This window comes from Hemitrygon akajei, chromosome 8 (assembly GCF_048418815.1).
Source record: "Hemitrygon akajei chromosome 8, sHemAka1.3, whole genome shotgun sequence".
NCBI classification, from domain to species: domain Eukaryota; kingdom Metazoa; phylum Chordata; class Chondrichthyes; order Myliobatiformes; family Dasyatidae; genus Hemitrygon; species Hemitrygon akajei.
Genome location: NC_133131.1, coordinates 10563687 through 10585539, shown reverse-complemented (window position 1 = coordinate 10585539; position 21853 = coordinate 10563687). Strand labels below are relative to the sequence as shown.

At 46.3% G+C, this 21853-nt stretch overlaps 1 protein-coding gene across 6 annotated transcripts in view; it reads right to left on the bottom strand.

The window, feature by feature from the left end:
- Positions 1-21853, bottom strand: part of LOC140731629 (multidrug and toxin extrusion protein 1-like) — a 63635-nt gene that overhangs the window by 16160 nt on the left and 25622 nt on the right. For 4 of the 6 annotated variants that reach the window (XM_073053217.1, XM_073053218.1, XM_073053215.1 and 1 more), the window contains exons 5-10: positions 16511-16659; positions 15108-15150; positions 10690-10734; positions 7567-7664; positions 5824-5921; positions 3508-3621 (exon numbers count right to left, since the gene is read on the bottom strand). In XM_073053217.1, coding sequence (XP_072909318.1) covers positions 3508-3621; positions 5824-5921; positions 7567-7664; positions 10690-10734; positions 15108-15150; positions 16511-16659 — 547 coding nt within the window. Of the gene's footprint in view, positions 1-3507; positions 3622-5823; positions 5922-7566; positions 7665-10689; positions 10735-15107; positions 15151-16510; positions 16660-18630; positions 18753-21853 lie in introns of all 6 variants that reach the window. The other 2 variants (XM_073053220.1, XM_073053219.1) reach the window with 2 other exon arrangements.

Genomic DNA, 21853 nt, shown 5'->3' with positions numbered 1-21853 from the left:
ATAGCCCTCTATTTTTCTAAGCTTCATGTACCTATCCAAGAGGCTCTTAAAAGACCCTAGTGTATCTGCCTCTACCACCTTCACTGGCAGTGCATTCCACGCACAAACCAATTCCTGAGTGAAAAACTTATGTCTGACATCCCGCTTGTACCTACTTCCAAGCACCTTAAAACTATGCCCCCTCGTGTTAGCCATTTCAGCCCTGGGAAAAAGCCTCTGACTATCCACATGATCGATGCCTCTCATCATCTTACACACCTCTATCAGGTCACCTCTCACTCTCCGTCACTCCAAGGAGGAAAGGTGCATAAGACATGGGAGCAGAATTAGGTCATCGAGGTCTGCTCCGCCATTCCATCTCTGAGGAACACTCCCGTAATTCCCACTTCCTTGGTACAAGGATGATAGAAAATGGTGGGTTTTGCAGGGCGAAGGATGAGGTTGATCCTGGCGCTTGTTGAAAGGTCAGCACAACACGTTGGGCTGATGGACCTGCTCTGTGTTGTAATGTTATATCTTCTATGTTTCTCTGACTATGCTTTCTGCATATAAACAAGACATTGGTGACTGGGAGCTCATTAAGCAAAACTGTGTGTTCTAGCCCATGCCTGGAGTTTAGTTCCATTGAAGTTAGCAGAGTCGGGTTGTGATACTGGGGAGCAGATCCTCAGCTACATCTTTGCACACGACCAGCGGCTATGAATGAGAAGGAACTCCTGTTGTGCGTTTAATATTCCAGTGATATTTGAGTAATATATTGTTTGATTAAGCATTCTTTCTTTGTTCAAATAATTCATTATGGGTTATATATAAAAGTACGTGAATAGCATGCGTTATCGCGTCACCACATCATACGTGCACATCACTCTTAAGGTAAAGATGAACGTACATGAGTTATCTCTCGGCTCCCTCGTTTTCCTTTCGATTTGTGTTTATGCACTGGAGTTACAAAACACAACAGTCCCACCTTCAGAAGTGAACGCAGGAGCACTTAGGTCTTTCACCTGGAACCTGCCTCGCCCGAAGATCTCACTCTTTGATTGTCTGTGGTCTCTCCACCATCTTTTTCCACTCCACACGCCCTGGGACTGACAGAATGGATGAGGAGCCTCTCCACATCTTGAGACGCTGCTCAGACTTCACCAATGAAGCGTGTCTACAAAATGCTGGAGGAACTCAGCAGGTCAGGCAGCATCTATGGAGGGGAATGTTTCAGCCTAAGACTCTTGATCAGGACTCATATCAGAGACTGTTTATTCCTCCTCCAAGAGGACCACGGTCTCATTGACCTGGAGAGCTGTTGGCTGGAGTCAGGGTTTTATGCTTTGGCTCTTGGTAGGTTCATCCATGCCAAACAGGTCTAAGTGTACAGGACAGACCAAGAATGGTCCACTGGTCCTCCAGGTTTCGGGGGTTCAGCTCAGGCTAGTGACCCTGCCACAGAAACAGCAATGAAGAATCCTTCTACATCTGAGTATGATGGTATTCCTGAGCCTCCAACCAGAACTTGCATGGTTGACAGTAGAAAAAAACCAAGAAGAAGCTACTGGCAGGTTGAAGAAAGCCCTGGACACCACCAAAGATGGAGGACCTTCATTGTTGCCTCAAACACCAGTGGGCAATGGGCAGTAAGGAGATAGGTGCTGCCTGACCTGCTGAGTTCCTCCAGCATTTTGTGTATACTGCTCTAGAATTTCCAGCATCTGCAGAATTTCATGTGTTTATGTACTGTGTTGTTCATGTATCCTGTTGGTAGGTCAGCTACCGAACCTCCTCACCCCACTCTCCCCTCCCCTCCCCTAACTTCTCCTCTTTTCTCTTCTCTTCTCCCTTCCATGTACTTACTCAAACTTCTCTTAAATGTTGAAACTGAACTTGTATCCACCACTACTGCCGGCAGTTCATTCCACACACATTGAAATGGCTAGCACGAGAGGGCACAGTTTTAAGGTGCTTGGAAGTAGGTACAGAGGAGATGTCAGGGGTGAGTTTTTTTTTTACACAGAGAGTGGTGAGAGTGTGGAATGAGCTGCCAGTGATGGTGGTGGAGGCGGATACGATAGGGTTTTTTAAGAGACTCCTGTGGATAGGTACATGGAGCTTAGAAAAATAGAGGGCTATGGGTAACCCTGGGTAATTTCTAAAGTAAGTACATGTTCGGCACAGCATTGTGGGCCGAAGGGCCTGTATTGTTCTGTAGGTTTTCTATGTCTCAGCATCCTCTGAGAGAAGAAGGTTCCCCTTGAATACTTTATCTTTCACCCTTAACCTATAATCTGTAGTTCTAGTCCTAACTGACCTCAGTTCCTGCTATAGACTGACCTCATGTCCCTGACCTGTCCTCTGACGGCAGACCTGCCCCTGCTCCTGATCCCGGGTGTTCTCAACTGTGATCTCAGGGCTATCGAGTTATTTATTTATTCATTTATTTTCTTCATTATTTAGAGATATAGCATGGTGACAGACCCATCCAGCCCAGTGAGCCCATCCCATCTATTTACACTCATTGGACCAACTAACCTACCAACCCATACATCTTGGGACCGTGGGAGGAAGCTGGAGCCCCCAGAAGAAACCAACCCAACTCCTTATAGACAACAGCGGGAACCGAACCCGATCACTGGGACTGAACCTGATCACTGGGACTGTGAAACGTTGTGCTAACTGCTATGCTACCAATCAGTGGATAATGAAACACAAGGGACTGCAGATACTGGAATCAGGAGCAACAATCCGTCTGCCAGCGGAACTCCATGTGTCAAACAGCATCCGCGAGGGTAGGGTAAGCTGGGGCAATGGAATCATGAACATTTTGGTTTAAGATCACTACACTAGAACTTCCAGTCTCTTGTCACTTGAGTTCTCTGCCAATCCTGATGCAGATTTATTTGTGGTAACATTACGTGTTAGGTGTGAGAGTACTGTGTTGTGCACCTTGGTCTGAAGGAACAATGTTTCGTTTAGCTGTATGCATGTTGAATGACAATAAACTGAACTTGAATTTGAACTTCAGCTTTAGTTACTGTCTCTTTCTTGTCAACTTGAACCACCCTGGGAATTCTTCTCTGACCTCTCTCAGTAACAAGGGATTTTCTCCCAAAAAGCTGTCGCTCATCGGAAGTTCTTTTGTTTCTCACACCATGCTCTGTAAACTCTAGAGACTGCTGTGTATGAACATCCCAGGAGATCAGCGATTTCTGAGACACTCAAACCACCCCGTTTGGCACCAGCAATCATTCCACGATCAAAGTCACTTGGATCACATTTCTTCCCCGTTCTGATGCTTTGTCTGAACGATAACTGGAATCGCTTTACCACGCCTATGTGCTTTTAGGCATTGAGTTGCAGCCACATGATTGGCTGATTAGATATTCGCAAAAACGAGCAGGTGTACCAGATAAAGTGGCTACTGAGCGTGGCCTGTTAAATATTTACTTTAGACATGATCCCCACCATTACTTACTGACTGAGAAGAGCATTCGAACAAAGGTTCGTTAGTTTATTTACCCGCTAGGAATATTCCAACTTCATAACTCCACCATTCGATGCATAACATTAGCATGCTGGGGATGGCAAGTCGCACAAAGCTGCCCCACTCCTGCAGACATTCGGTGGACCATCCTATGTTTAAAACATTTTTTTTTAAAAAAAGATACAGTACGGTAACAGGCTCTTGTGGCTGAATGAGTATGCGCTGCCCAATTACACCCATGTGACCAATTAACATACTAACTTGCATGTCTTTGGACTTTGGGAAGAAACCAGAGCACCTGGAGAAAACCAACACTTCATGGGGGGGAATGTACGAGCTCACTGAAGAATTGAACTCACTGGCTCTGCCATACTGTTACGCCACTAGTGTGCCGCAAGTCACTGACACAGTGTGGGTTTAAAACAGGCACTTCAAACCATCTAGTTGACTACACCCTTCTGAGTTCAGGACCAGTTGATTTTAGAAATGTAGGTAAAATCTTCCAAGGTTTTCCTGGTGTGCCCAGGAATTATGGACCGAAGTACGTAGCACTCTCTCTGAAGTGCAGGACTCAGGCGATAAAGGAAGTAAAGGAGACACTTGTGATATTGCTTAATTCTTCTCAGTGATTGGAAGTGTAGGGGGAGGAGGGGGTTCAATACGGAGGATTTCTTTTACATAAACACAGGAGATTGTGCATACACTGGAAATTCACAGCAACGTACACAAAATGCTGGAGGAACTCAACAGGTCAGGCAGCATCTGTGGAGATGAATAAACAGAGTCGACCTTTTGGGCTGAGACCCTTCATCAGGACTGGAAAGGAAGGGGGCGGAATAAGGAGGTGAGGGAGGGGAAGGAGTACAGGTGGCAGGTGATAGGTGAAACCAGGAGAAGGGGGGAGGGGGATGAAGTGGAAAACTGGAGATCGTAGGTGAAAGCGGTAATGGGGTGAAGAACAAGTAATCTAATAGGAGAGGGCGGTGGAATGTGGAAGAAAGAGGGGAACCAGAGAGAAGTGATAGGCCTGTGAGGAGAGAGAAGGGGTGAGACGATAACCAGAATAGGGAATGGAAGAAGAGAGAAGGAGGGAGGGAGAGAAATTACCAGTGGACAGAGAAATTGATGTTCATGTCGTCAGGTTGGAGGCTACCCAGATGACATATGAGGTGTTGCTTCTCCAACCTGAGGTGGCCTCATCCTGGTGGTAGAGGAGGCCATGGCCTGATATGTCGGAATCGGAATGGGAAGTCGAACTGAAATGGGTGGGCACCAGGAGATCCTGCCTTCTGTGGCAGACAGAGTGAAGGTGATCGACGAAAAGGTCCCCCGTCTGCATTGGGCCTCGCCGATGTAGAGTAGGCCGCAACCGGGAGCACCAAGTACAGTAGATGACCCCGGCAGACTCGTAGGTGAAGTGGTGCAAGGACTGTTTGGAGCCCTGAATGGTGGTGAGGAAGGAGATGTAGGGGCAGGTGTAGCATTCGTCCCGCTTGCAGGAGTAAGTGCTGAGGTTGGGGGGGGGGGGGGTGGTGTGTGTGATCAGTGGGAAGGGACAAGTGGACAAGGAAATCACATTGGAGAGAGCGGGGTAGCACTTGTCATGCTGGCAGAGTAAGACTGTGTGTGACGAAGAACAGGACACAGACAATAAATGAAGCAGGGCAAACTTACCATATTGCATAATCTTTCTCAGGGAAGGGAGGTGTGGAGGGAAATTAGGGCAGAATTTTCCTACTGGTTGTAGGAAATAAAATCGGTTCAAGTGACAGTCAGGTTTCACTTAGTTAGATACCGAGGAGTTGTGCTAGGGTGCCTAAGCGTTTTGCAGAGTACTACAGTAGATTTATACGGTATATTGTATTGTACTGCTGTCTCAAAAAAAAATTTATGACATATGTGAATGATGATAAACTTGATTCTGATACGGGCCTCTATTGTGGATAGAGAGTGAGAAGGGGGCAGGGAGAAGGGAACAGTGGTTGGGAAAAGGGGAAGGGAGAGGGGAGGGAGTGGGAAGCACCAGAGAGACATTCTGCAATGATCAATAACGCAATTGTTTGGAATCAAATGACTTTGCCTGGTGTCTCAGGGCTGGGTGTGTCTGTACCTGCACCATCCACCACCCCTGGCTCTCCTTCTCTGCCACCTGTCCCACACCCCTCCCACGGCGCTCTGCCCTTGTCATTCCCAACATCCTTTGCTCCCAGATTTACAAACCTGTTCTCGGCTCCACACTGACAAATACAGTACTGTGCAAAGGTCTTAGGCAGCATAGCCACATACAATATGAGTGCCTAAGACTTTTGCACAGTACTGTAGGATATCCACAGTGCTCGGTGATAACTTACCTGCCCAAGTCTCCACGTGCAGTCTTCGACATCGGATGTAGAGGAACAGGAAGGTGGCCTGGCAGTACTGAGAAGCAACATTGGCTATCGCAGAGCCTCTGGAACACACCGAGTTTAAGGGTTAAAGGGTCAACTTCTTTCACCATATATATTTACGTGTATTAGGAACTTGCTGTGGTGTATGGGTCACGCAACAAAAACAACGTTCAACAATGATAAAGAATTAACAATTATGTATAAATAAAGTTAGAGGTATATGAAATAAAATGTGCATGAATACATAAACACCAACATGTGTTCATACTGTTCAAAGAGTGTATAAATTATACAACCTACAGATTTGTCACAAACTCAATTTTTAAAAAATGAAGACCAACCCCCAATATGCACAGGGAAAGACAGGAAAGAAAAACAAATCATGTAAACAAGAGAAGTGAGCAACAACAAGATCATTCTGTTTAATTTCAAACCAAATGCTGTTTAATTCCCAACCAAATTCGGAATTGAACAGCAGTATAAAACGTGGTTTAAAGTCTTTGCAGTGCCATGCAGTGATGGACTTAATAGATAGAGGAGGCCGGGGTCTAACTAGAACGGTTGATCAGATTAACTGCCTGGGAAAATAAACTTTTAAGATGGCGTGAAGTTTTTTGTTTTAATAGCCCTATAGGAGTGCCAAGAAGGAACTTTTGGAAAAGGCAGTTCACAGGGTGGGCAGTAGCCACAATGATTTTCCTGCCCACTTCTTTGCCCTGGACACTTACAAGGTCCTGCAGTGATGGCAGACTGCAGCAATGAGCTGACAGTTCACTGAAGGCTGCAGCGAGCTGAATGTGGCATCCCCAACCATGGTAAGAAGGTGTAAAGTACAATGGGAAGTAAAGGTTTAAGAGGAATACAGGCCAAATGTGAGTAAATGGGAGCAGCTGAGGCAAGCACCTTGGTCAGCATAGATGAGTTGGGCCGAGGGGCCTGTTCTTGTGCTGTGTTACTCCAAGGTTCAATGACACTCTAGGGGCATGGGGCTTGAAACTGATCCGCCTGCTCACCTTGTGGGACTGAAAGTAGGGGAAAATGAATGGAGGAGAAGAGTTTGCGAGGGGAACTCTGTGAAGTGACCTACACCTAACAATACACGGGGTACCCCAGCTCTGGTTGCTTGGACCTTGAACCACGTCCTACTTAGCAGAATAGTCCTATCCCTTAAGCTGCAGTCTTAGATAGAGTCCTAGTCTATCACAGAACAGAAACTGGCCCTTCAGCCCATCTAGTCCATGCCTACTTTGACTTCTGACTAGTCCCATTTATCTGCAGCCAGAATTTAGTCCTCAATACTCCTCTCAAACATATACGTATCCAAACTTCTCTTAAAAGTTAGAATTGGCCCACACCTACCACTTCCAATGGCAGCTTGTTTCACTGTCTGAGTGAAGAAGCTCCCCCTCAGATTCCCTTAAATATTTCACCTTTCCCCCTTAACCTATGACCTGTAGTTCCAGTTGTACCCAACTTGAGAGGGGGAAAGGCTGCATCTACCTATATCTCTCGTAATTTTGTATGCCTCTACAAGATCTCCCCTCATTCTCCCGTGGTCCAGTGAATAAGTTTTGAGAATCCTCCTTTCACTGTGAAAGAGTCATAGAATATCACTGCACAGAAAAAGGCCCTGTGCAATTAGCCTCCCCTTCATTTTATGCAGCAAATATTTCAGCTGAAAGAGAATTAAAGTGACTTGCCACTTACCGAATGCCCAGAGACAGCTTGTAGATCAAGACATAATTCACCACTGCGTTGAAAATGTTGGCAAGAAAACCGGTGAACACCTGTGGCATGTTTATTCCCTGGAGCGAGAACAGCAGACCATCAGTGCTTCGGTGTATAATGGGAGGAGGACACGGCTTACAACGGCAAGAGAGCCACGCAAGGAGTCAAAACCATGGGAGTGGGTGCGAAGGGAGGAACAAGCTGCCAGTGGAAGTTGAAGGTGCAGTCGTAACATTTAGAAGCAGTACATGGATAAGAGAGGGTTGGAAGGGTATGGTCCAGGTGCAGGCAGATGGGACTAGGCAGAAAACCAGTCCAAATGGGCTGAAGAGCCTGTTTCTGTGCTATACTGCTCTGTGACTCTAAGTGGGTGCAACGAAAGGAGCTGGGAGTGCACAAGCCTTTGGATGGATTAACAGTGCATCTCATGAAGATATAGGATGCAGGGTGTTTTGTACTGCTCAGGGCTGTTTAGAGTAAAGTAGGTGTACTATACTGCTAGAGGACTCTAGTTCAGTCCCAGCTGAAGAATTCTACACAAGGCAGAAACCATTTGTCACTTCCGTTCCTCCAGTCCATCTTCACAGTACCTTATCAGTACTATCAAGGATGGCTGCTACTCTGGCCATTCCCCTTTCTCTCTCTCCTACCTTCTGGGAGGAGGTACAGGATTTGATTTTGGTTTTGGTATTGGTTTATTATTGTCACAAGAACCAAGATACAGTGAAATGTATCTTGTCTTGCCTACTCTTCATACTGATCAGATCGTTACACAGTGCACTGAGCTAGAATAAGGTAAAACAGTAACAATGCAGAATAAAGTGTACAGGCTACCAACAAAAAGAGCAGTGCGAAGATCATAACAAGGTAGACTGAGAGGTCTAGAATCTATCTTATCATACGTGAAGTCTGTTTAGGAGTTTGTTAACAGCAGGGCAGAAGCTAACCTTGAGCCTGGTGGTATGTGCTTTCAGGATTTTGTATCTTCTGCCTGATGGGAGAGGGGAGAGAGACAATGGCTGGGGTGGGTGGGTGGGGTCTTTGATTATGCTGGCTGTTTTACTGAGGCAGTGAGAAGTATAGGCTGAGTCCATAGAGGGTTGACTAGCTCCACAATGTGCTGAACAATGTCCACAACCCTCTGCAAGTTCCTGTGTCCACATGCAGAGCGGTTGCCATACCAAGCCATTACGTGTCCTGACAGAATGCTTTCTATGGCGCATTGACAAGAATTGGTAGGTGTCGATGGGGACGTGCCAAATTTCTTTAGCATCCTGAGGAAGTAGAGATTATTGGCGAGCTTTCTTGACCGTGACATCAACGTGGTTGGACCAGGACAGGACCATAGGAACGTGAACCTCTCAGCTCCTTTGATAAAGACAGGAGCGCGTGCACCAGCCTCCTTCCTGACAGTCAATGACCAGCTCCGTTGTCCTGTTGACATTGAGGAAAAGGTTGATGTCATGTCACCATGACACCAAGCTCTCTATCTCCTTCCTCGAGAGCTTGGAGGTCGTGACTCAAGACTCCAAAACCAGTCACCTCTCACACGTCTCCTTCCCAGGGGTGCTGCCACACTCCCTAACCCTTCATCCTACCTCTTCCATTACAGTGTCTTTAGCATTTCTTTTTGCACCTTTATTTTACAATAAACTAATCTAATCTCAGTAGGAAAGGTAGTGACGTTTGGAGAGGTTACGGAGTCGTTTGGGGTGGCGGGGTGGAGATACATCTCTACCAAAGGAGGTGTAAGTCACTCCTTCCCTCTGCCAGTCTGCAAGTCACACTTGGGCAAGGTATAGCACCTAGTTAGCCCCCCACCCCTTCAGGCTCACATGAAACCATGGTTGTATGAGCAGCTGGTTCATATCACAAGTCCTGGTTATGCGACCACTGACGCCAGGCAGACAATCTCTGAAGAGTATTGATAATGGCTGGGGTCTCCCGTCTTGTAAAGACACTGCCCAGAAGAAGGCGATGGCAAACCACTTCTATAGAAAAATTTGCCAAGAACAATCATGGTCGACAGATGGAAGACCATTATTGCCCACGGCGTACAACATGGCACATAATGATGATGATGACAGAGACATTTACTGATGTGGTTCTGGGGATGAGGATTTACAGTGACAGAGATAGACTAGAACGGGGACACTAATGATTTAATATGCTGGAATCTGAAGCAACAATAAACTGTTGGAGGAGCTAAGCGGGTCAGGCAGCATCTGTGGAGGGAGGAGGATGGTTGACGTTTCAGGTAATGACCTTTCCCTGGAATGGCTCATTGTTTTAGGGTGAGGCCCCTCATTTGGAATGGATGAACATCTTGAGCTGAGTCTTCTTATTTGGAATGGGCCGACACCTCGGGTCAATAGCCTCCACATGGGCTCCCGATGGAACGCCTCAAGCCAATATGACAATGGACTGGGAAAGGTAGTGTCGTAGGCTAAGAGGAGAACTGATGGAGGAAGCTGAAATCAGGAAGAGTTTACGGATAATGGAAGTGCTTCCAGTGGCTCAGGGGAAAGGCAAGATCCACAGGCTTAAGATGATGGGGAAAGATGTGACAAAGGGAAAAGTGAAGAATGTTCTGGGTTGGAAAAGTCTGCCAGAAGAAGCAGTGAGAAATAGATTCAATGGTGCCCTTCCGGAGGGAATTGGACATGTATTTGGAGGAGAGTTTGCAGAGATTTGGGAAGGAGGAAGAGTGTGGAACTGACGGGCTGGTGTGGTAACATAGTGGTTAGTGTAATGTTATTATAGTGCTAGCTGTAAGATTGGGGTTCAACCCTGCCGCTGTCCTTAATGAATTTGTACATTCTTCTCGTGACTGTGTGGGTTTCCGCAGGTGACCCAGTTTCCTCCCACATTCCAAAGACGTACGGGTTAGGATTAGTGAGTTGTGGGCGTGCTATATTGGCATGGTGTCACTTTGCAGGCTGCACCCAGCACAATCCGCACTGATAGGATCTGACGTAAATTTTACTGCATGTTTCAAAGCACGCGTGACAAATAGAGCCAATCTTTTTCTTTGAATGAACTAACGTAAGAATCTTCTCTATGTACACAAACATTAAGCAATTTATTATTCAGTGACTGTACCTGATTTTGAAGGTACTTGATCTCCAGCTGATGAATAAATACTGCCTAGGAAGAGGGACAAAAACAAGTTTACGTAAGTAAAGACCTACATTGCTGTAGCGCTAAGATGTCTGGTGTCAGTTGGGTGTCGAAGCTGGAGTTGGCACTGCCCCCCCCTAGTGTTCACTCGGTAGAAGACAAGATGTATTGTGGTTGACTGCAAATTTCTACAACATTCATGGACCCATGATCTTGGACTATATATATTTTTTGTGTGTGGCTGCATTTTACCGATACTTCCTTGTTTTCTTATATGTGCCTTGTGCTGTGTGAGACAGTCGGTACTTGACTCCAGAGTAATGCTGTTTCGTTTGGCTGAATTCATGGGCATTCACATGTGGTTAAATGACAATTAAACTCAAACTCGAACTTACATTTACTGACAGGAGCAATGGGCCTGATGGTTTGATATACCACCTCAGAGTGCCCGTCAAGAATCTGGACCCAACCCCAGCACCTGCAGAGTTAGCAGTGTCCTGTGAACAACATCCACCTCACAGACACCCCGCCAGTGGGAGTGAAGATCAGACAGGGTTCCTGCTCCCTGATTAATGTCCATCCTCCTCTCCCGGAGAGTCGCTTGTGGGTAAAACTGGGGGGGTGGGGGGGGGGGGGAGAGAACTGGTTCGGAGTTGACCCGGCCATGGGTAGAGTGGCGTTTCTATTCCGTTTGGTGTCTCCAGGAGATGACATTGGATTGAGTGTGGTGGGAATGTGTACCGTAGGAGCATAATGGCTAGTTACAAGGTTAATAATGCCATGGGTCTATAAACCTTGCCTGAGCCTCACAACTACTACGGGACAGGAGCTACAGAAACCTTAAGTCCCACACCACCAGTTCAAGAACAGCTACTACCCAGGGTTGAGCAACACCATGGCCGCTTCGGTCGCTTTGTACTTCCTTAGAAGGTTGGCGTCATTCAATGTCTGCAGTGAGATGCTGAAGATGTTCTATAGGTCAGTTGTTGAGAGCGCCCTCTTCTTTGTGGTGGCGTGTTGGGGAGGAAGCATTAAGAAGAAGGACGCCACACGTCTTAATAAGCTGGTAAGGAAGGCGGGCTCTGTCGTGGGCAAAGTACTGGAGAGTTTAACATCGGTAGCTGAGCGAAGGGCGCTGAGTAGGCTACGGTCAATTATGGAAAACCCTGAACATCCTCTACATAGCACCATCCAGAGACAGAGAAGCAGTTTCAGCGACAGGTTACTGTCGATGCAATGCTCCTCAGACAGGATGAAGAGGTCAATACTCCCCAATGCCATTAGGCTTTACAATTCAACTGCCAGGACTTAAGAACTTTTTTAAAGCTATTATTAATGCTTTTTGAGTTAGTGATTTAGATGCATATCATATTATTACTGAGTTAAGTATTGTATGTAATGAGTTTTTGCTACAACAAGTGTATGGGACATTGGAAAAAAATGTTGAATTTCCCCATGGGGATGAATAAAGTATCTATCTATCTATCTATCTATCTATAATGGACATTGTTTCATTGTTGCTGTAATTGTGTTCACTCTCGTTAAGAAAAATTAATTAGTGATTTTCTCGTGATTGCTTCCTATCTGAAGCTACGTGCCTCTGATGTAGCAGCAAGTTTTCCACTGAACCGGCATCTGACAACAAACTTGACTTCCAAATCAGAATCAGATTTCATATTGCTGGCATATGTCGTGAAATTTGTTATTTAGTGGCAGCAGTACAGGGCAACACCTAATAAAAAAAACTATAAATTATAGTAAGATAGGTTTGTGTGTATATGTTTATATATATACACATTACTCTGCAAAGCCCTTTCTCATATGAGTGAGAGAGAGTGAGAGTGAGACACACACACACACACAAAGACTTTTGTCTTAGTGCCTACGACTTTTGCACGGTACTGTATATGTCAACAGGGAGCAGAGAGCGAGTTTGTAAATCTGGCGGGAGCAAAGGATGTTGGGAATGGTGAGGGTGGGGCACCACAGGAGGGGTGTGGGACAGGTGGCAGAGAAGGAGTGTCAGGGCAGTAGGGGACGGTGGGGCGCGGGTGCAGACACACCCAGCCCTGAGACACCAGGCAAGGTGATTTGATTCCAAACAATTGGTTTATTGATCATTTCAGAATGCCTCTCCGGTGCTTCCCACTCCCTCCCCCCCCCCCTTCCCAACCATCATTCCCCTCTCCCTGCCCCCTTCCCACTCCCAGTCCACAACAGAGACCCATATCAGAAACAAATTTGTCATCACTCACCTACGTCATGAAGGTTTTCTTTTTGCAGCAGTACAGTGCAATATATAAAATCACCACAGAACTGAGCAAAAGTCCTAGCACTCTCTCTATACAGTATATATCAGCTTAAGACTTTTGCACTATACTGCATATGTACATATTAAATAAGTAATGCAAAAAGACAGCAAAAAAAAAAGTGAGAAAGTGTTCGTGAGTTAATTGTTCATTCAGAAATCTGACGGCAGAGGGGAAGAAGCTGTTCCTGGAACGTTGAGTGTACCTCCTCCTTGATGCTAGCAATGAGAAGGCGGCATGTGCTGGTCGATGGGGGTCTTTAATGACAGATACCACCTTTTTGAGGCATTGCCTTTGACTTGGAGCTCAAATTGCAAACTAAGAATTTATTCAGGTTAATTGAAGTGAATCACTCTCCCTCTAATATCTCCTCATTTACTTTCACATCGAGTACCTCCTGTGAAGGTACTATTACCACAGCATTAGGTAATATTACAGGCACTATCTTCAAATGCATCTTCAATGTGTACTCAATTTTCTTCAGACTTATTGTTCAGTAACTGTACCTAGAAGGTTTCTGACCACAAAGTGATGAAGAAATACAGATTTTCTGGTTTTAGTTGATTCATCTCCTCTCTCCTTTGGCTTTAAAACCAATTATGCCTCTGCTCTTCCCTGGCTCTGCTCAAAGGTCATTGACTTGAAATATTAAACACAACAGATGCTGAAAATCTTGAGCAACACTCTCCGAATTCTGAAGGAACTCAGCAGGTCACGTAGCATCAATGAAGTGGATTGAACAGTCGAAGTCTTGGGCCAAGAAAGGGGGCAGAAGCCGGGATAAGGAGGTCATGTCCGCTTTCGTCTCCTATTAGGTTTCTTCTTCTTCTTCAGCCTTTTACATCTTCCATCGATCCCCTCTCTTACCTTCATACACCCACTCACCTTCCTCCTCACCTATCACCTGCCAGCTTGTACGCCTTCCCCACCCCCGACCTTCCTTTTCTGGCTTTTGCCAGAAAAAAAATCCTGGCAAAAGGCTGCCTTTCCAGTCCAGTCCTGATAGAAACATAGAAACCCTACAGCACAATACAGGCCCTTCGGCCCACAAAGCTGTGTCAAACATGTCCTTACCTTGGAACTACCTAGGCTTTATCCATAGCCCTCTACTTTTTTAAGCTCCATGTAGTCATCCAGGAGTCTCTTAAAAGACCCGATCGTGTCCACCTCCACCACCGTCACCAGCAGCCCATTCCACGCACTCACCACTCTCTGCGTGAAAAACTTACCCCTGACAGCTCCTCTGTACCTACTTCCAAGCACCTTAAAACTATGCCCTCTTGTGCTAGCCATTTCAGCCCTGGGAAAAAGCCTCTGACTATCCACATGATCAATGCCTCTCATTATCTTGTACACCTCTATCAGGTCACCTCTCATCCTCCGTTGCTCCAAGGGGAAAAGGCCGAGTTCACTCAACCTATTCTCATAGGGCAGGGGTGTCAAACTCATTTTAGGTCACGGGCCGGATTGAGCAAAATGCAGCTTCATGCGGGCCGGATCAGTCAGACACGTGCGAACGCAGCTTTCATTGCCTCCGTTTTTTCAGCCTGCTCTCATGTGTCTCAGTCTCTGCTATAACTACAAAGTGTTTCACTTTACAAATTCCGTTTCTTATGAAGAAGCCTGCCGAGCAAGACTGCCGAATAAACACTAAAAAACCCTGAAAACCTGGTACCTGAATAAACTCAGCATTAACCATATCATACGCCATAGGCACTTCGATTACTGGGGTCAGCTTTAATAGTAATTAGATATTATCTCGCGGGCCAAAGATAATTCCACCGCGGGTCGGATTTGGCCCGCGGGCCTTGAGTTTGACATATATGTCACAGGGAATGCTCTCCAATCCAGGCAACATCCTTGTAAGTCTCCTCTGCACCCTTTCTATGGTTTCTATGTCCTTCCTGTAGTGAGGGTCTCCATCGATACTGCCTGACCTCTGAGTTCCTCCAGCATTTTATGCGTGTTGGTATGAAATTTTAGCTGTTTTTAACATCCCCCCCATATATGCTGCCTGACCTGGTGAGTATTTCCAACATTACTCCCAGATTTGTACCACTTTGATTGTGTTAATTGCAATGCTTTACTTACAGGGATGGCAGGTAGGAATATCTTCACGTACAATGTTGTTAATCTGTTTGAGAAATTGAAGGAACTGGTAAAAGCAGGAAAACTACAATTCAAACGTGATCAGTCGAACGCAACTTCAACACAGATGGTGGGGTTCAACACACTAGTGAAGTAGAGGATGGGGGGGCTACAGGTTGGGTTTTGGATAAGTTAAAGTCAAATAACTTTATTATCAAAGTACATACATATCACCATATACTACCTTGTGATTAATTTTCTTGCAGACATTTACAGGAAAGTAAAGAAATACAGTAGAATTTATTAAAAAGATACATAAATAACAACTGACAAACAACCAATGTGCAAAAGAAGACAAATAACAAAACAAAGTAAATAGTAGTGGGAACATGAGTTGTCGAATCTCATAAGATGCAAACTGCACCAGGATTTTGCCAAATGAATGTTGGACACCTCTCCACAGGGGAATAGATCATGTAGAGTGTGGGTGAGAAAGGAGAGACGGAGAGAGACAAAGACGGAAACAATGAGACAGAGAGATAGGCAGACAAAAAGATAGAGAGAAAGAGAGAGAGAGAGACCAACAGACAGAGACAGAGAGAGAAATAGACAGTGAGTGAGACAGAGAGAGAGACAGTCAGAGAATGAGAATGAGAAAGAGGAGAGTGGGAAAGTGAAGGGAAATGAGGAGGAGCAGAGAGAACGGAAGAGTTAGGAAGACAGAGCAGGACAAAAGGAATTAGAATGAGGTAGAGTAAAGAGTGAGAATAAGGAAAATGAGAGAGGAAGGAAAAGCAAGAGAGGGAATGAATTTGGAAGAGAAAGAGAGAAGGGGAAGGAAGGATGCAGAAGAGAGAGAGGACGAGGGAGAAAGAAAGAGGGAAAGAGAAAGAGAGAGAAAAAGAGTAGGTTAGCTTTATTTGTTACATGTAGGTCAAAACATACAGTGAAACACAATGTTTGTGTCAAATGAAAACAGCAACGATTGTACTGGTGTGTCTCTATGCTTCCAGCACCAACTTAGCATGCCCACAACTTACTAACCCTAACGCTTACATTTTTGGAATGTGGGAGAAAACAGAAGCACTGGAGTGAACCCACAGAGTTACAAGGAGAACGTAGAAACTCCTTACAGAAGGTAGTGGTAATCAAGCCCCGATTTGGGGGGGGGGGGGTGTTGGCGGGGAAATCACTGATATTGTAAAGCTATTGCACTAACTGCTAGGCTACAGTGCCACAGGGAAAGCTCGTGAGCCACAGGCAGTGTGTAATATCCCTGTGTACTGTGGATACTTTCACCTCATGTCCACCCTGTACTCCCAACATTGGCTACTTCATCAGACCAGCAACTCCTGTAAAAAAAAATAGTGGCATAAGAGTAACCACGGTCGTTTAGTGACCCTCACTTGGCCACTTCAGGAGGCTGCCTGAGCGCCAACAGGATGTGTTCAGTGTTGATAAGAAAAGCCCAACAGGGGAAGCAGAAGATCATGAGGATGAGGACCCCTCGCTGAAGAATCACTCCGATCCTCTTCAAATTCTTACTGCCGTGCGTCTGGAAACGAAAAGACAAATTAAATTTATTATCAAAGTGCATATAGGTCACCATAAACAACCCTGAGATTCATTTTCTTGTGGGCATACTCAACAAATCCATACTAGAGTAACTTTAACAGATTCAATAAACACACCAACTGGGTGTTCAACCAGTGTGAAAAAGACAACAGTGCAAATACCAAAAGACAGAAATAATAATAATAAATAAATAAGCAGTAAATATCAAGAACATGAGATGAAGAGTCCTTGAAAGTGAGTCCATAGGTTGTGATAACATTTCAATGATGGGGAGAATGAAGTTGAGTGAAGTTAGCCCCTCTGGTTCAAGAGCCTGATGGCTGAGGGGTAATACTGTTATTGAATCTGGTGGTGAGAGTCCTGAGGCTCCTGTACCTTTTTCCTGATTTCAGTTAGTGAGATGAGAGCGTGGCCTGGGTGGTGGGGGTCCTTGATGATGGATGCTGCTTTCCTGTGACAGCATCTGGTTCCTCTCCAGTCCTCAACATGCTCCTGTCATAGTCCGGTCCGAGGTCCACATTCCGGTTCACGGTCTGGTCCGCGGATTCTGGACTCCGGGTTTTCTGACTGTCCCTCGTTTCGACTTGGACTCAAGCATTTGCACCTGATGCCCATCTGTTGGCTGTGAATATAAGGGGCTCTGGGATTGAGTGTAGTTGGGGGTGGTCAGTCTGTCCTGCTTGGAGTAACCCATTGGTGGAAGGCGAGTGCTTTCAAGTGAGTTATGGATTTGGCTTTTCCGTAGCCCGTTGAGGTTACCTGCCGACTCGAGTCTTGAGGCCATCCTGAACCGAGTCCCCTCCTGTCCCTGCCTCCGTTGGGTAAGCCAGGCCGGTTTGCCCTTACCCTGCGGTTGGTTCTGTCCCTTCCTGTTCCTTGTGTCTGTCAGGATGTGCCCCGCGTCCTGCCCAGGAGGCTGGCTCCTAGGATCCCAGCCTCCAGCCAAGCCTCAGGACCCAAGCCTCAGGACCCCAGCCTCCAGCCAAGCCTCGAGACCCCAGCCTCCAGCCAAGCCTCGAGACCCCAGCCTCCAGCCAAGCCTCGAGACCCCAGCCTCCAGCCAAGCCTCCAAGACCTCCAAGATTGCCGTGACCTCCATGAACTGCCCCATCCTTTAGTTTTGTCCCGCCCTGTCCCAAGTACTTCAGTGTCTGTGTCCTGCATTTGGGTCCGTTCCCAACAGCCCCTGCATGACAGCTCCTGCTTCCCTTGCCAGATCATTTGGCATACCATGTACAATTTTGGTCCTCAATTGTGAGAAAAATATGGTTAAACTGGAAAGTGTACAGAAACCATTTATAAGAATGTCGTCAGGGCTTCAGGGCCTGAGTTCTAGGAGGAGGTTGGCCAAGCTGCACCTTTATTGCTTAGAAAGTAGAAGAATAAGGCATAGCCTTATATAATTTTTTTTTAATTATTTGAGCGATGTGTCTCCTTTTGCACATTGGTTATTTGTCAGTCTTTGTTTATGTCACGCTAACTTGCGTTGCCCCAAGCCGACCTTTTATGCCCAGTTGAAGGAAGGTCAGTGAGCCCCTGGTGGGCAAAGGAAACGCTTCAAAGACAACATCGAAGCCAGCCTGAAGGAATTCGACATTACAACTAAGAAATTGCACTCAGCACTCACTCACACCTGGAGGAAATCTGTCCAAAAGGGAGCTGCACTAAGAGAGAATGGCCCCCGCTGTGCCGCTGAGAACAAGCGGCAGTGACGAAAGGTGGGACTGAACGACCAAAATCCCCAATTTGATCTTGCCCACACTGCACCAGAATATGCTGATCCTGGATTGGCCACTTGACGACCCACCAATAAATGAACCCCTTAGGCTGTCATACACATACTCAACCCGAGTGAGGGTCACTCTTACGCATAGTTTTTCATAAATTCTATTGTATTTCTTTATTTTCCTGTAAACGCCTGCAAGAAGATGAATATGGTGACATGTACTACCTGGAGATTGTCACCTGGTCGTGGTGGAGAAGCTTGTGTGGTTTTGAGATCCCGAGAGCCATGCAATTTTTTCACGCACGAGTTCAGATGCGCCATACAACTCTTGTACCCCCATTCAATTCCTGTAAAAATGTTAATATAGAATTTGAGCGTGAAAAAAAAAAAAATTGGATCTGGACCTGTGCGTGAAAAAAATTGACGCACGGAATGTAAAAGGTTGGCCATCCCTGTCAGAGACCCTTACCATTAGCCAAGGGGTCCATGGACCCCATGTTGGGAATGCCTGCCTTAGAAATAGTATAACTGGGAGCAAACGCAACCACTCCAACTCACAGAGGGACTTTACTTTATCACGTCTTAATAAGCTGGTAAGGAAGGCGGGCTCTGTCGTGGGCAAAGGACTGGAGAGTTTAACATCGGTAGCTGAGCGAAGGGCGCTGAGTAGGCTACGGTCAATTATGGATAACTCTGAACATCCTCTACATAGCACCATCCAGAGACAGAGAAGCAGTTTCAGTGACAGGTTACTATCAATGCAATGCTCCTCAGACAGGATGAAGAGGTCAATACTCCCCAATGCCATTAGGCTTTACAATTCTACCTCCAGGACTTAAGAACTTTTTAAAAGCTATTAATGCTTTTGAGACGGTGATTTAGATGCATATCATATTTTTTTTTTTACTGAGTTAAGTATTGTATGTAATTAGTTTTGCTACAGCAAGTGTATGGGACATTGGAAAAAAAAAGTTGAATTTCCCCATGGGGATGAATAAAGTATCTATCTATCTATCTATCTATCTATCTACCGCCGGACTGTGTCACAAGCAGTGTCGGGGACAGAAGGAGAAATGAAGCCACTCGGGGCCCGCCGGCCTTTCTTTAGATAAGTATTGCATTGCTCGTTTTCCCTCTGGTAAATCGATTAGTATATCATCTCATTTGTGTCATTGTGCATCGTCTTATTTCTGTCAATGCTGGATCCCAAACAGAGTGTGTTTTGTACTAGACCAGACAAGGTAACCAAGGCAGAGCAATGTCCTTGGCCTTGAGGGTTTCGGTTATTTCACGGTCGCTATGAGTGTTACAGCAGTTTGTGTAATGGAAACATACCCTTACAAAGTTCACAAGTCTACCCAAAAAAAAACAACCCAAATACGAAATCAAAATTTGCTCTTGCGGAATTTATACGAGAAAAAAATAACTAAATAAATACAAACGGACTAAGAAACAACTCGTTTTATCAAAGAGCAGCATTACAGGAAATCTTGGATTTCCCAGAGCACAGCCCTTCCGAGGTAAGAGGATGCTCAGTGTAAACTCTTCTTTCCGAATTAATTTGGCATTTAGTAGTTGCAGAACCAGAGATCAGACTTCCCATCTATCGTGGGAACTGGATTTTTGAAATTCAAGTCACTAAAAGAGTATGGAATTTTTTTAAAAAGCTAGTGTTAGTAACAGTGACCTACTTTGCTGCGCGTGGTGGTGGTAGAATTGGTTGAAACAGGTCCGCGACGAGAATGCTTCTACCTTGGCCCCAAACCGTGATGCCAAACGACAGCTTGAAGTAACCTGGTGTGGAGCCACACGGACGCATTGCGAGCACCCTGCCTACTTAGGAGTCACCCCTGACAGATGCCTCACTTTCAAGCACCACATCAATAAGACAAAGGCAAAAGTGAGCGCACAAAACAACATCCGGAATAAGCTCACTGACACAAAATGGAGAGCAAGCTCGAAAACACTGTGAGCCAGTGCACTCGCTCTTTGCTATTCCACTGCCGACTACGCCTGCCCTGCATGGGAAAGATCTGCTCATGCTAAAAAGATAGATGACATTCTGAATGCAAGCTGCTGACTTATCACAGGTTGTTTAAAACCAACAAACACCAACAGCCTATATATCCTGGTGGGTATCGCTTCCCAGATACAAGAACAACGGTAGCCAACAAGAAAGAACGACTCCGTCAAACATCAGATGAGAGGCACCCTCTACATTAGTGGTCGCCAACCCGTCGATCACGATCGACTAGTTGATCTTTGAGACCTTCCCAGTTGATCCCGGAAAAAAAAAGAAAAATAAATACACAAATACTGTTGAGAGATTGTTTCTGGGTTGCGGGGTTTTATTTCCGTTCTTTCTGCCCAGTGCGCATGCACGTAGCTCCCCCGCACTACACAGTGTACTTCAGTGGTCCCCAACCACCGGGCCGTGAGGAAACGCTGTGAGTCAGCTGCACTTTTCCTCATTCCCTGTCAACCCACTGTTGAACTTGAACCCACACGAAGTCATCAGGCGACTAAACGCAGTGATACCCCCGCGCCAGGGATCACTGGTTGGCCTCGGGCGGCCGGCGGGAAGTGCCGTCGCACTGGCCTGGAGTGTTGCCTCTGAACCTGTTTAGCACACCGAATGTTCATGGGGAACTCGGTGCTAAAATATTCGCAGACGACCTAATTCGGACTCAGCGTTTCGTAAGTATCAGAGCAGCTACCACGCTGTGATCTACTGAAACAAACATTTGTCGGCCAACAGAGCCTACAAGGGGGGCGGGCGGGCGCTCTGTCGCACTCCCCGCTCGGTTGGCTGCACTCTCTGGACTGTGACCGCCGTGGCCCCGGTACGGGGACTTCTGGCCCTGACCTTGTCCTCTCACCCCACCCACGACCAGCCACACCCGGCCAAGGCGTCTGGCGGCGGGCGGGCGGGCGGGAGGCTGGAGTTCGGGCCCGGAGGCTGTCTAATGAGGCAATGTCTCAAAACTGCTTCAGTACCCTGAGTCCAAGCACCCAGCACTTAAAGACGAACCCGCTGAGCTTTCTCAGCGGAAAAAACGTGAGCAAGCGGGACAGAAGCCGAGAGCCGCGAAAACCAGAATAGACTGGAGACGTAAGGAACCTGCTTCGAGTATCGCTGTATTCCGGTCGTGTTTAACACCCACCCACCCCCGTACCCCCGTCAGCCGGTCCGGAAGAATATTATCAATATTAAACCGGTCCGCGGTGCAAAAACAAAAGGGTGGGTACCCCCGGTGTTTATATATTACTTCTACTTCCGGGTTGCGGGGTTTTACTTCCGGTTTTTTCTGCCCTGGTGCGCATGCATGTAACTAATTGATGTGGGGTCGATCTTGCCTTTTACTGAGGCCGAGGTAGGAGATCTTGGGCTTAAAAAGGTTGGTGACCACTACCCTACGTGGTCATACACCTACACCTAGCCACCTAA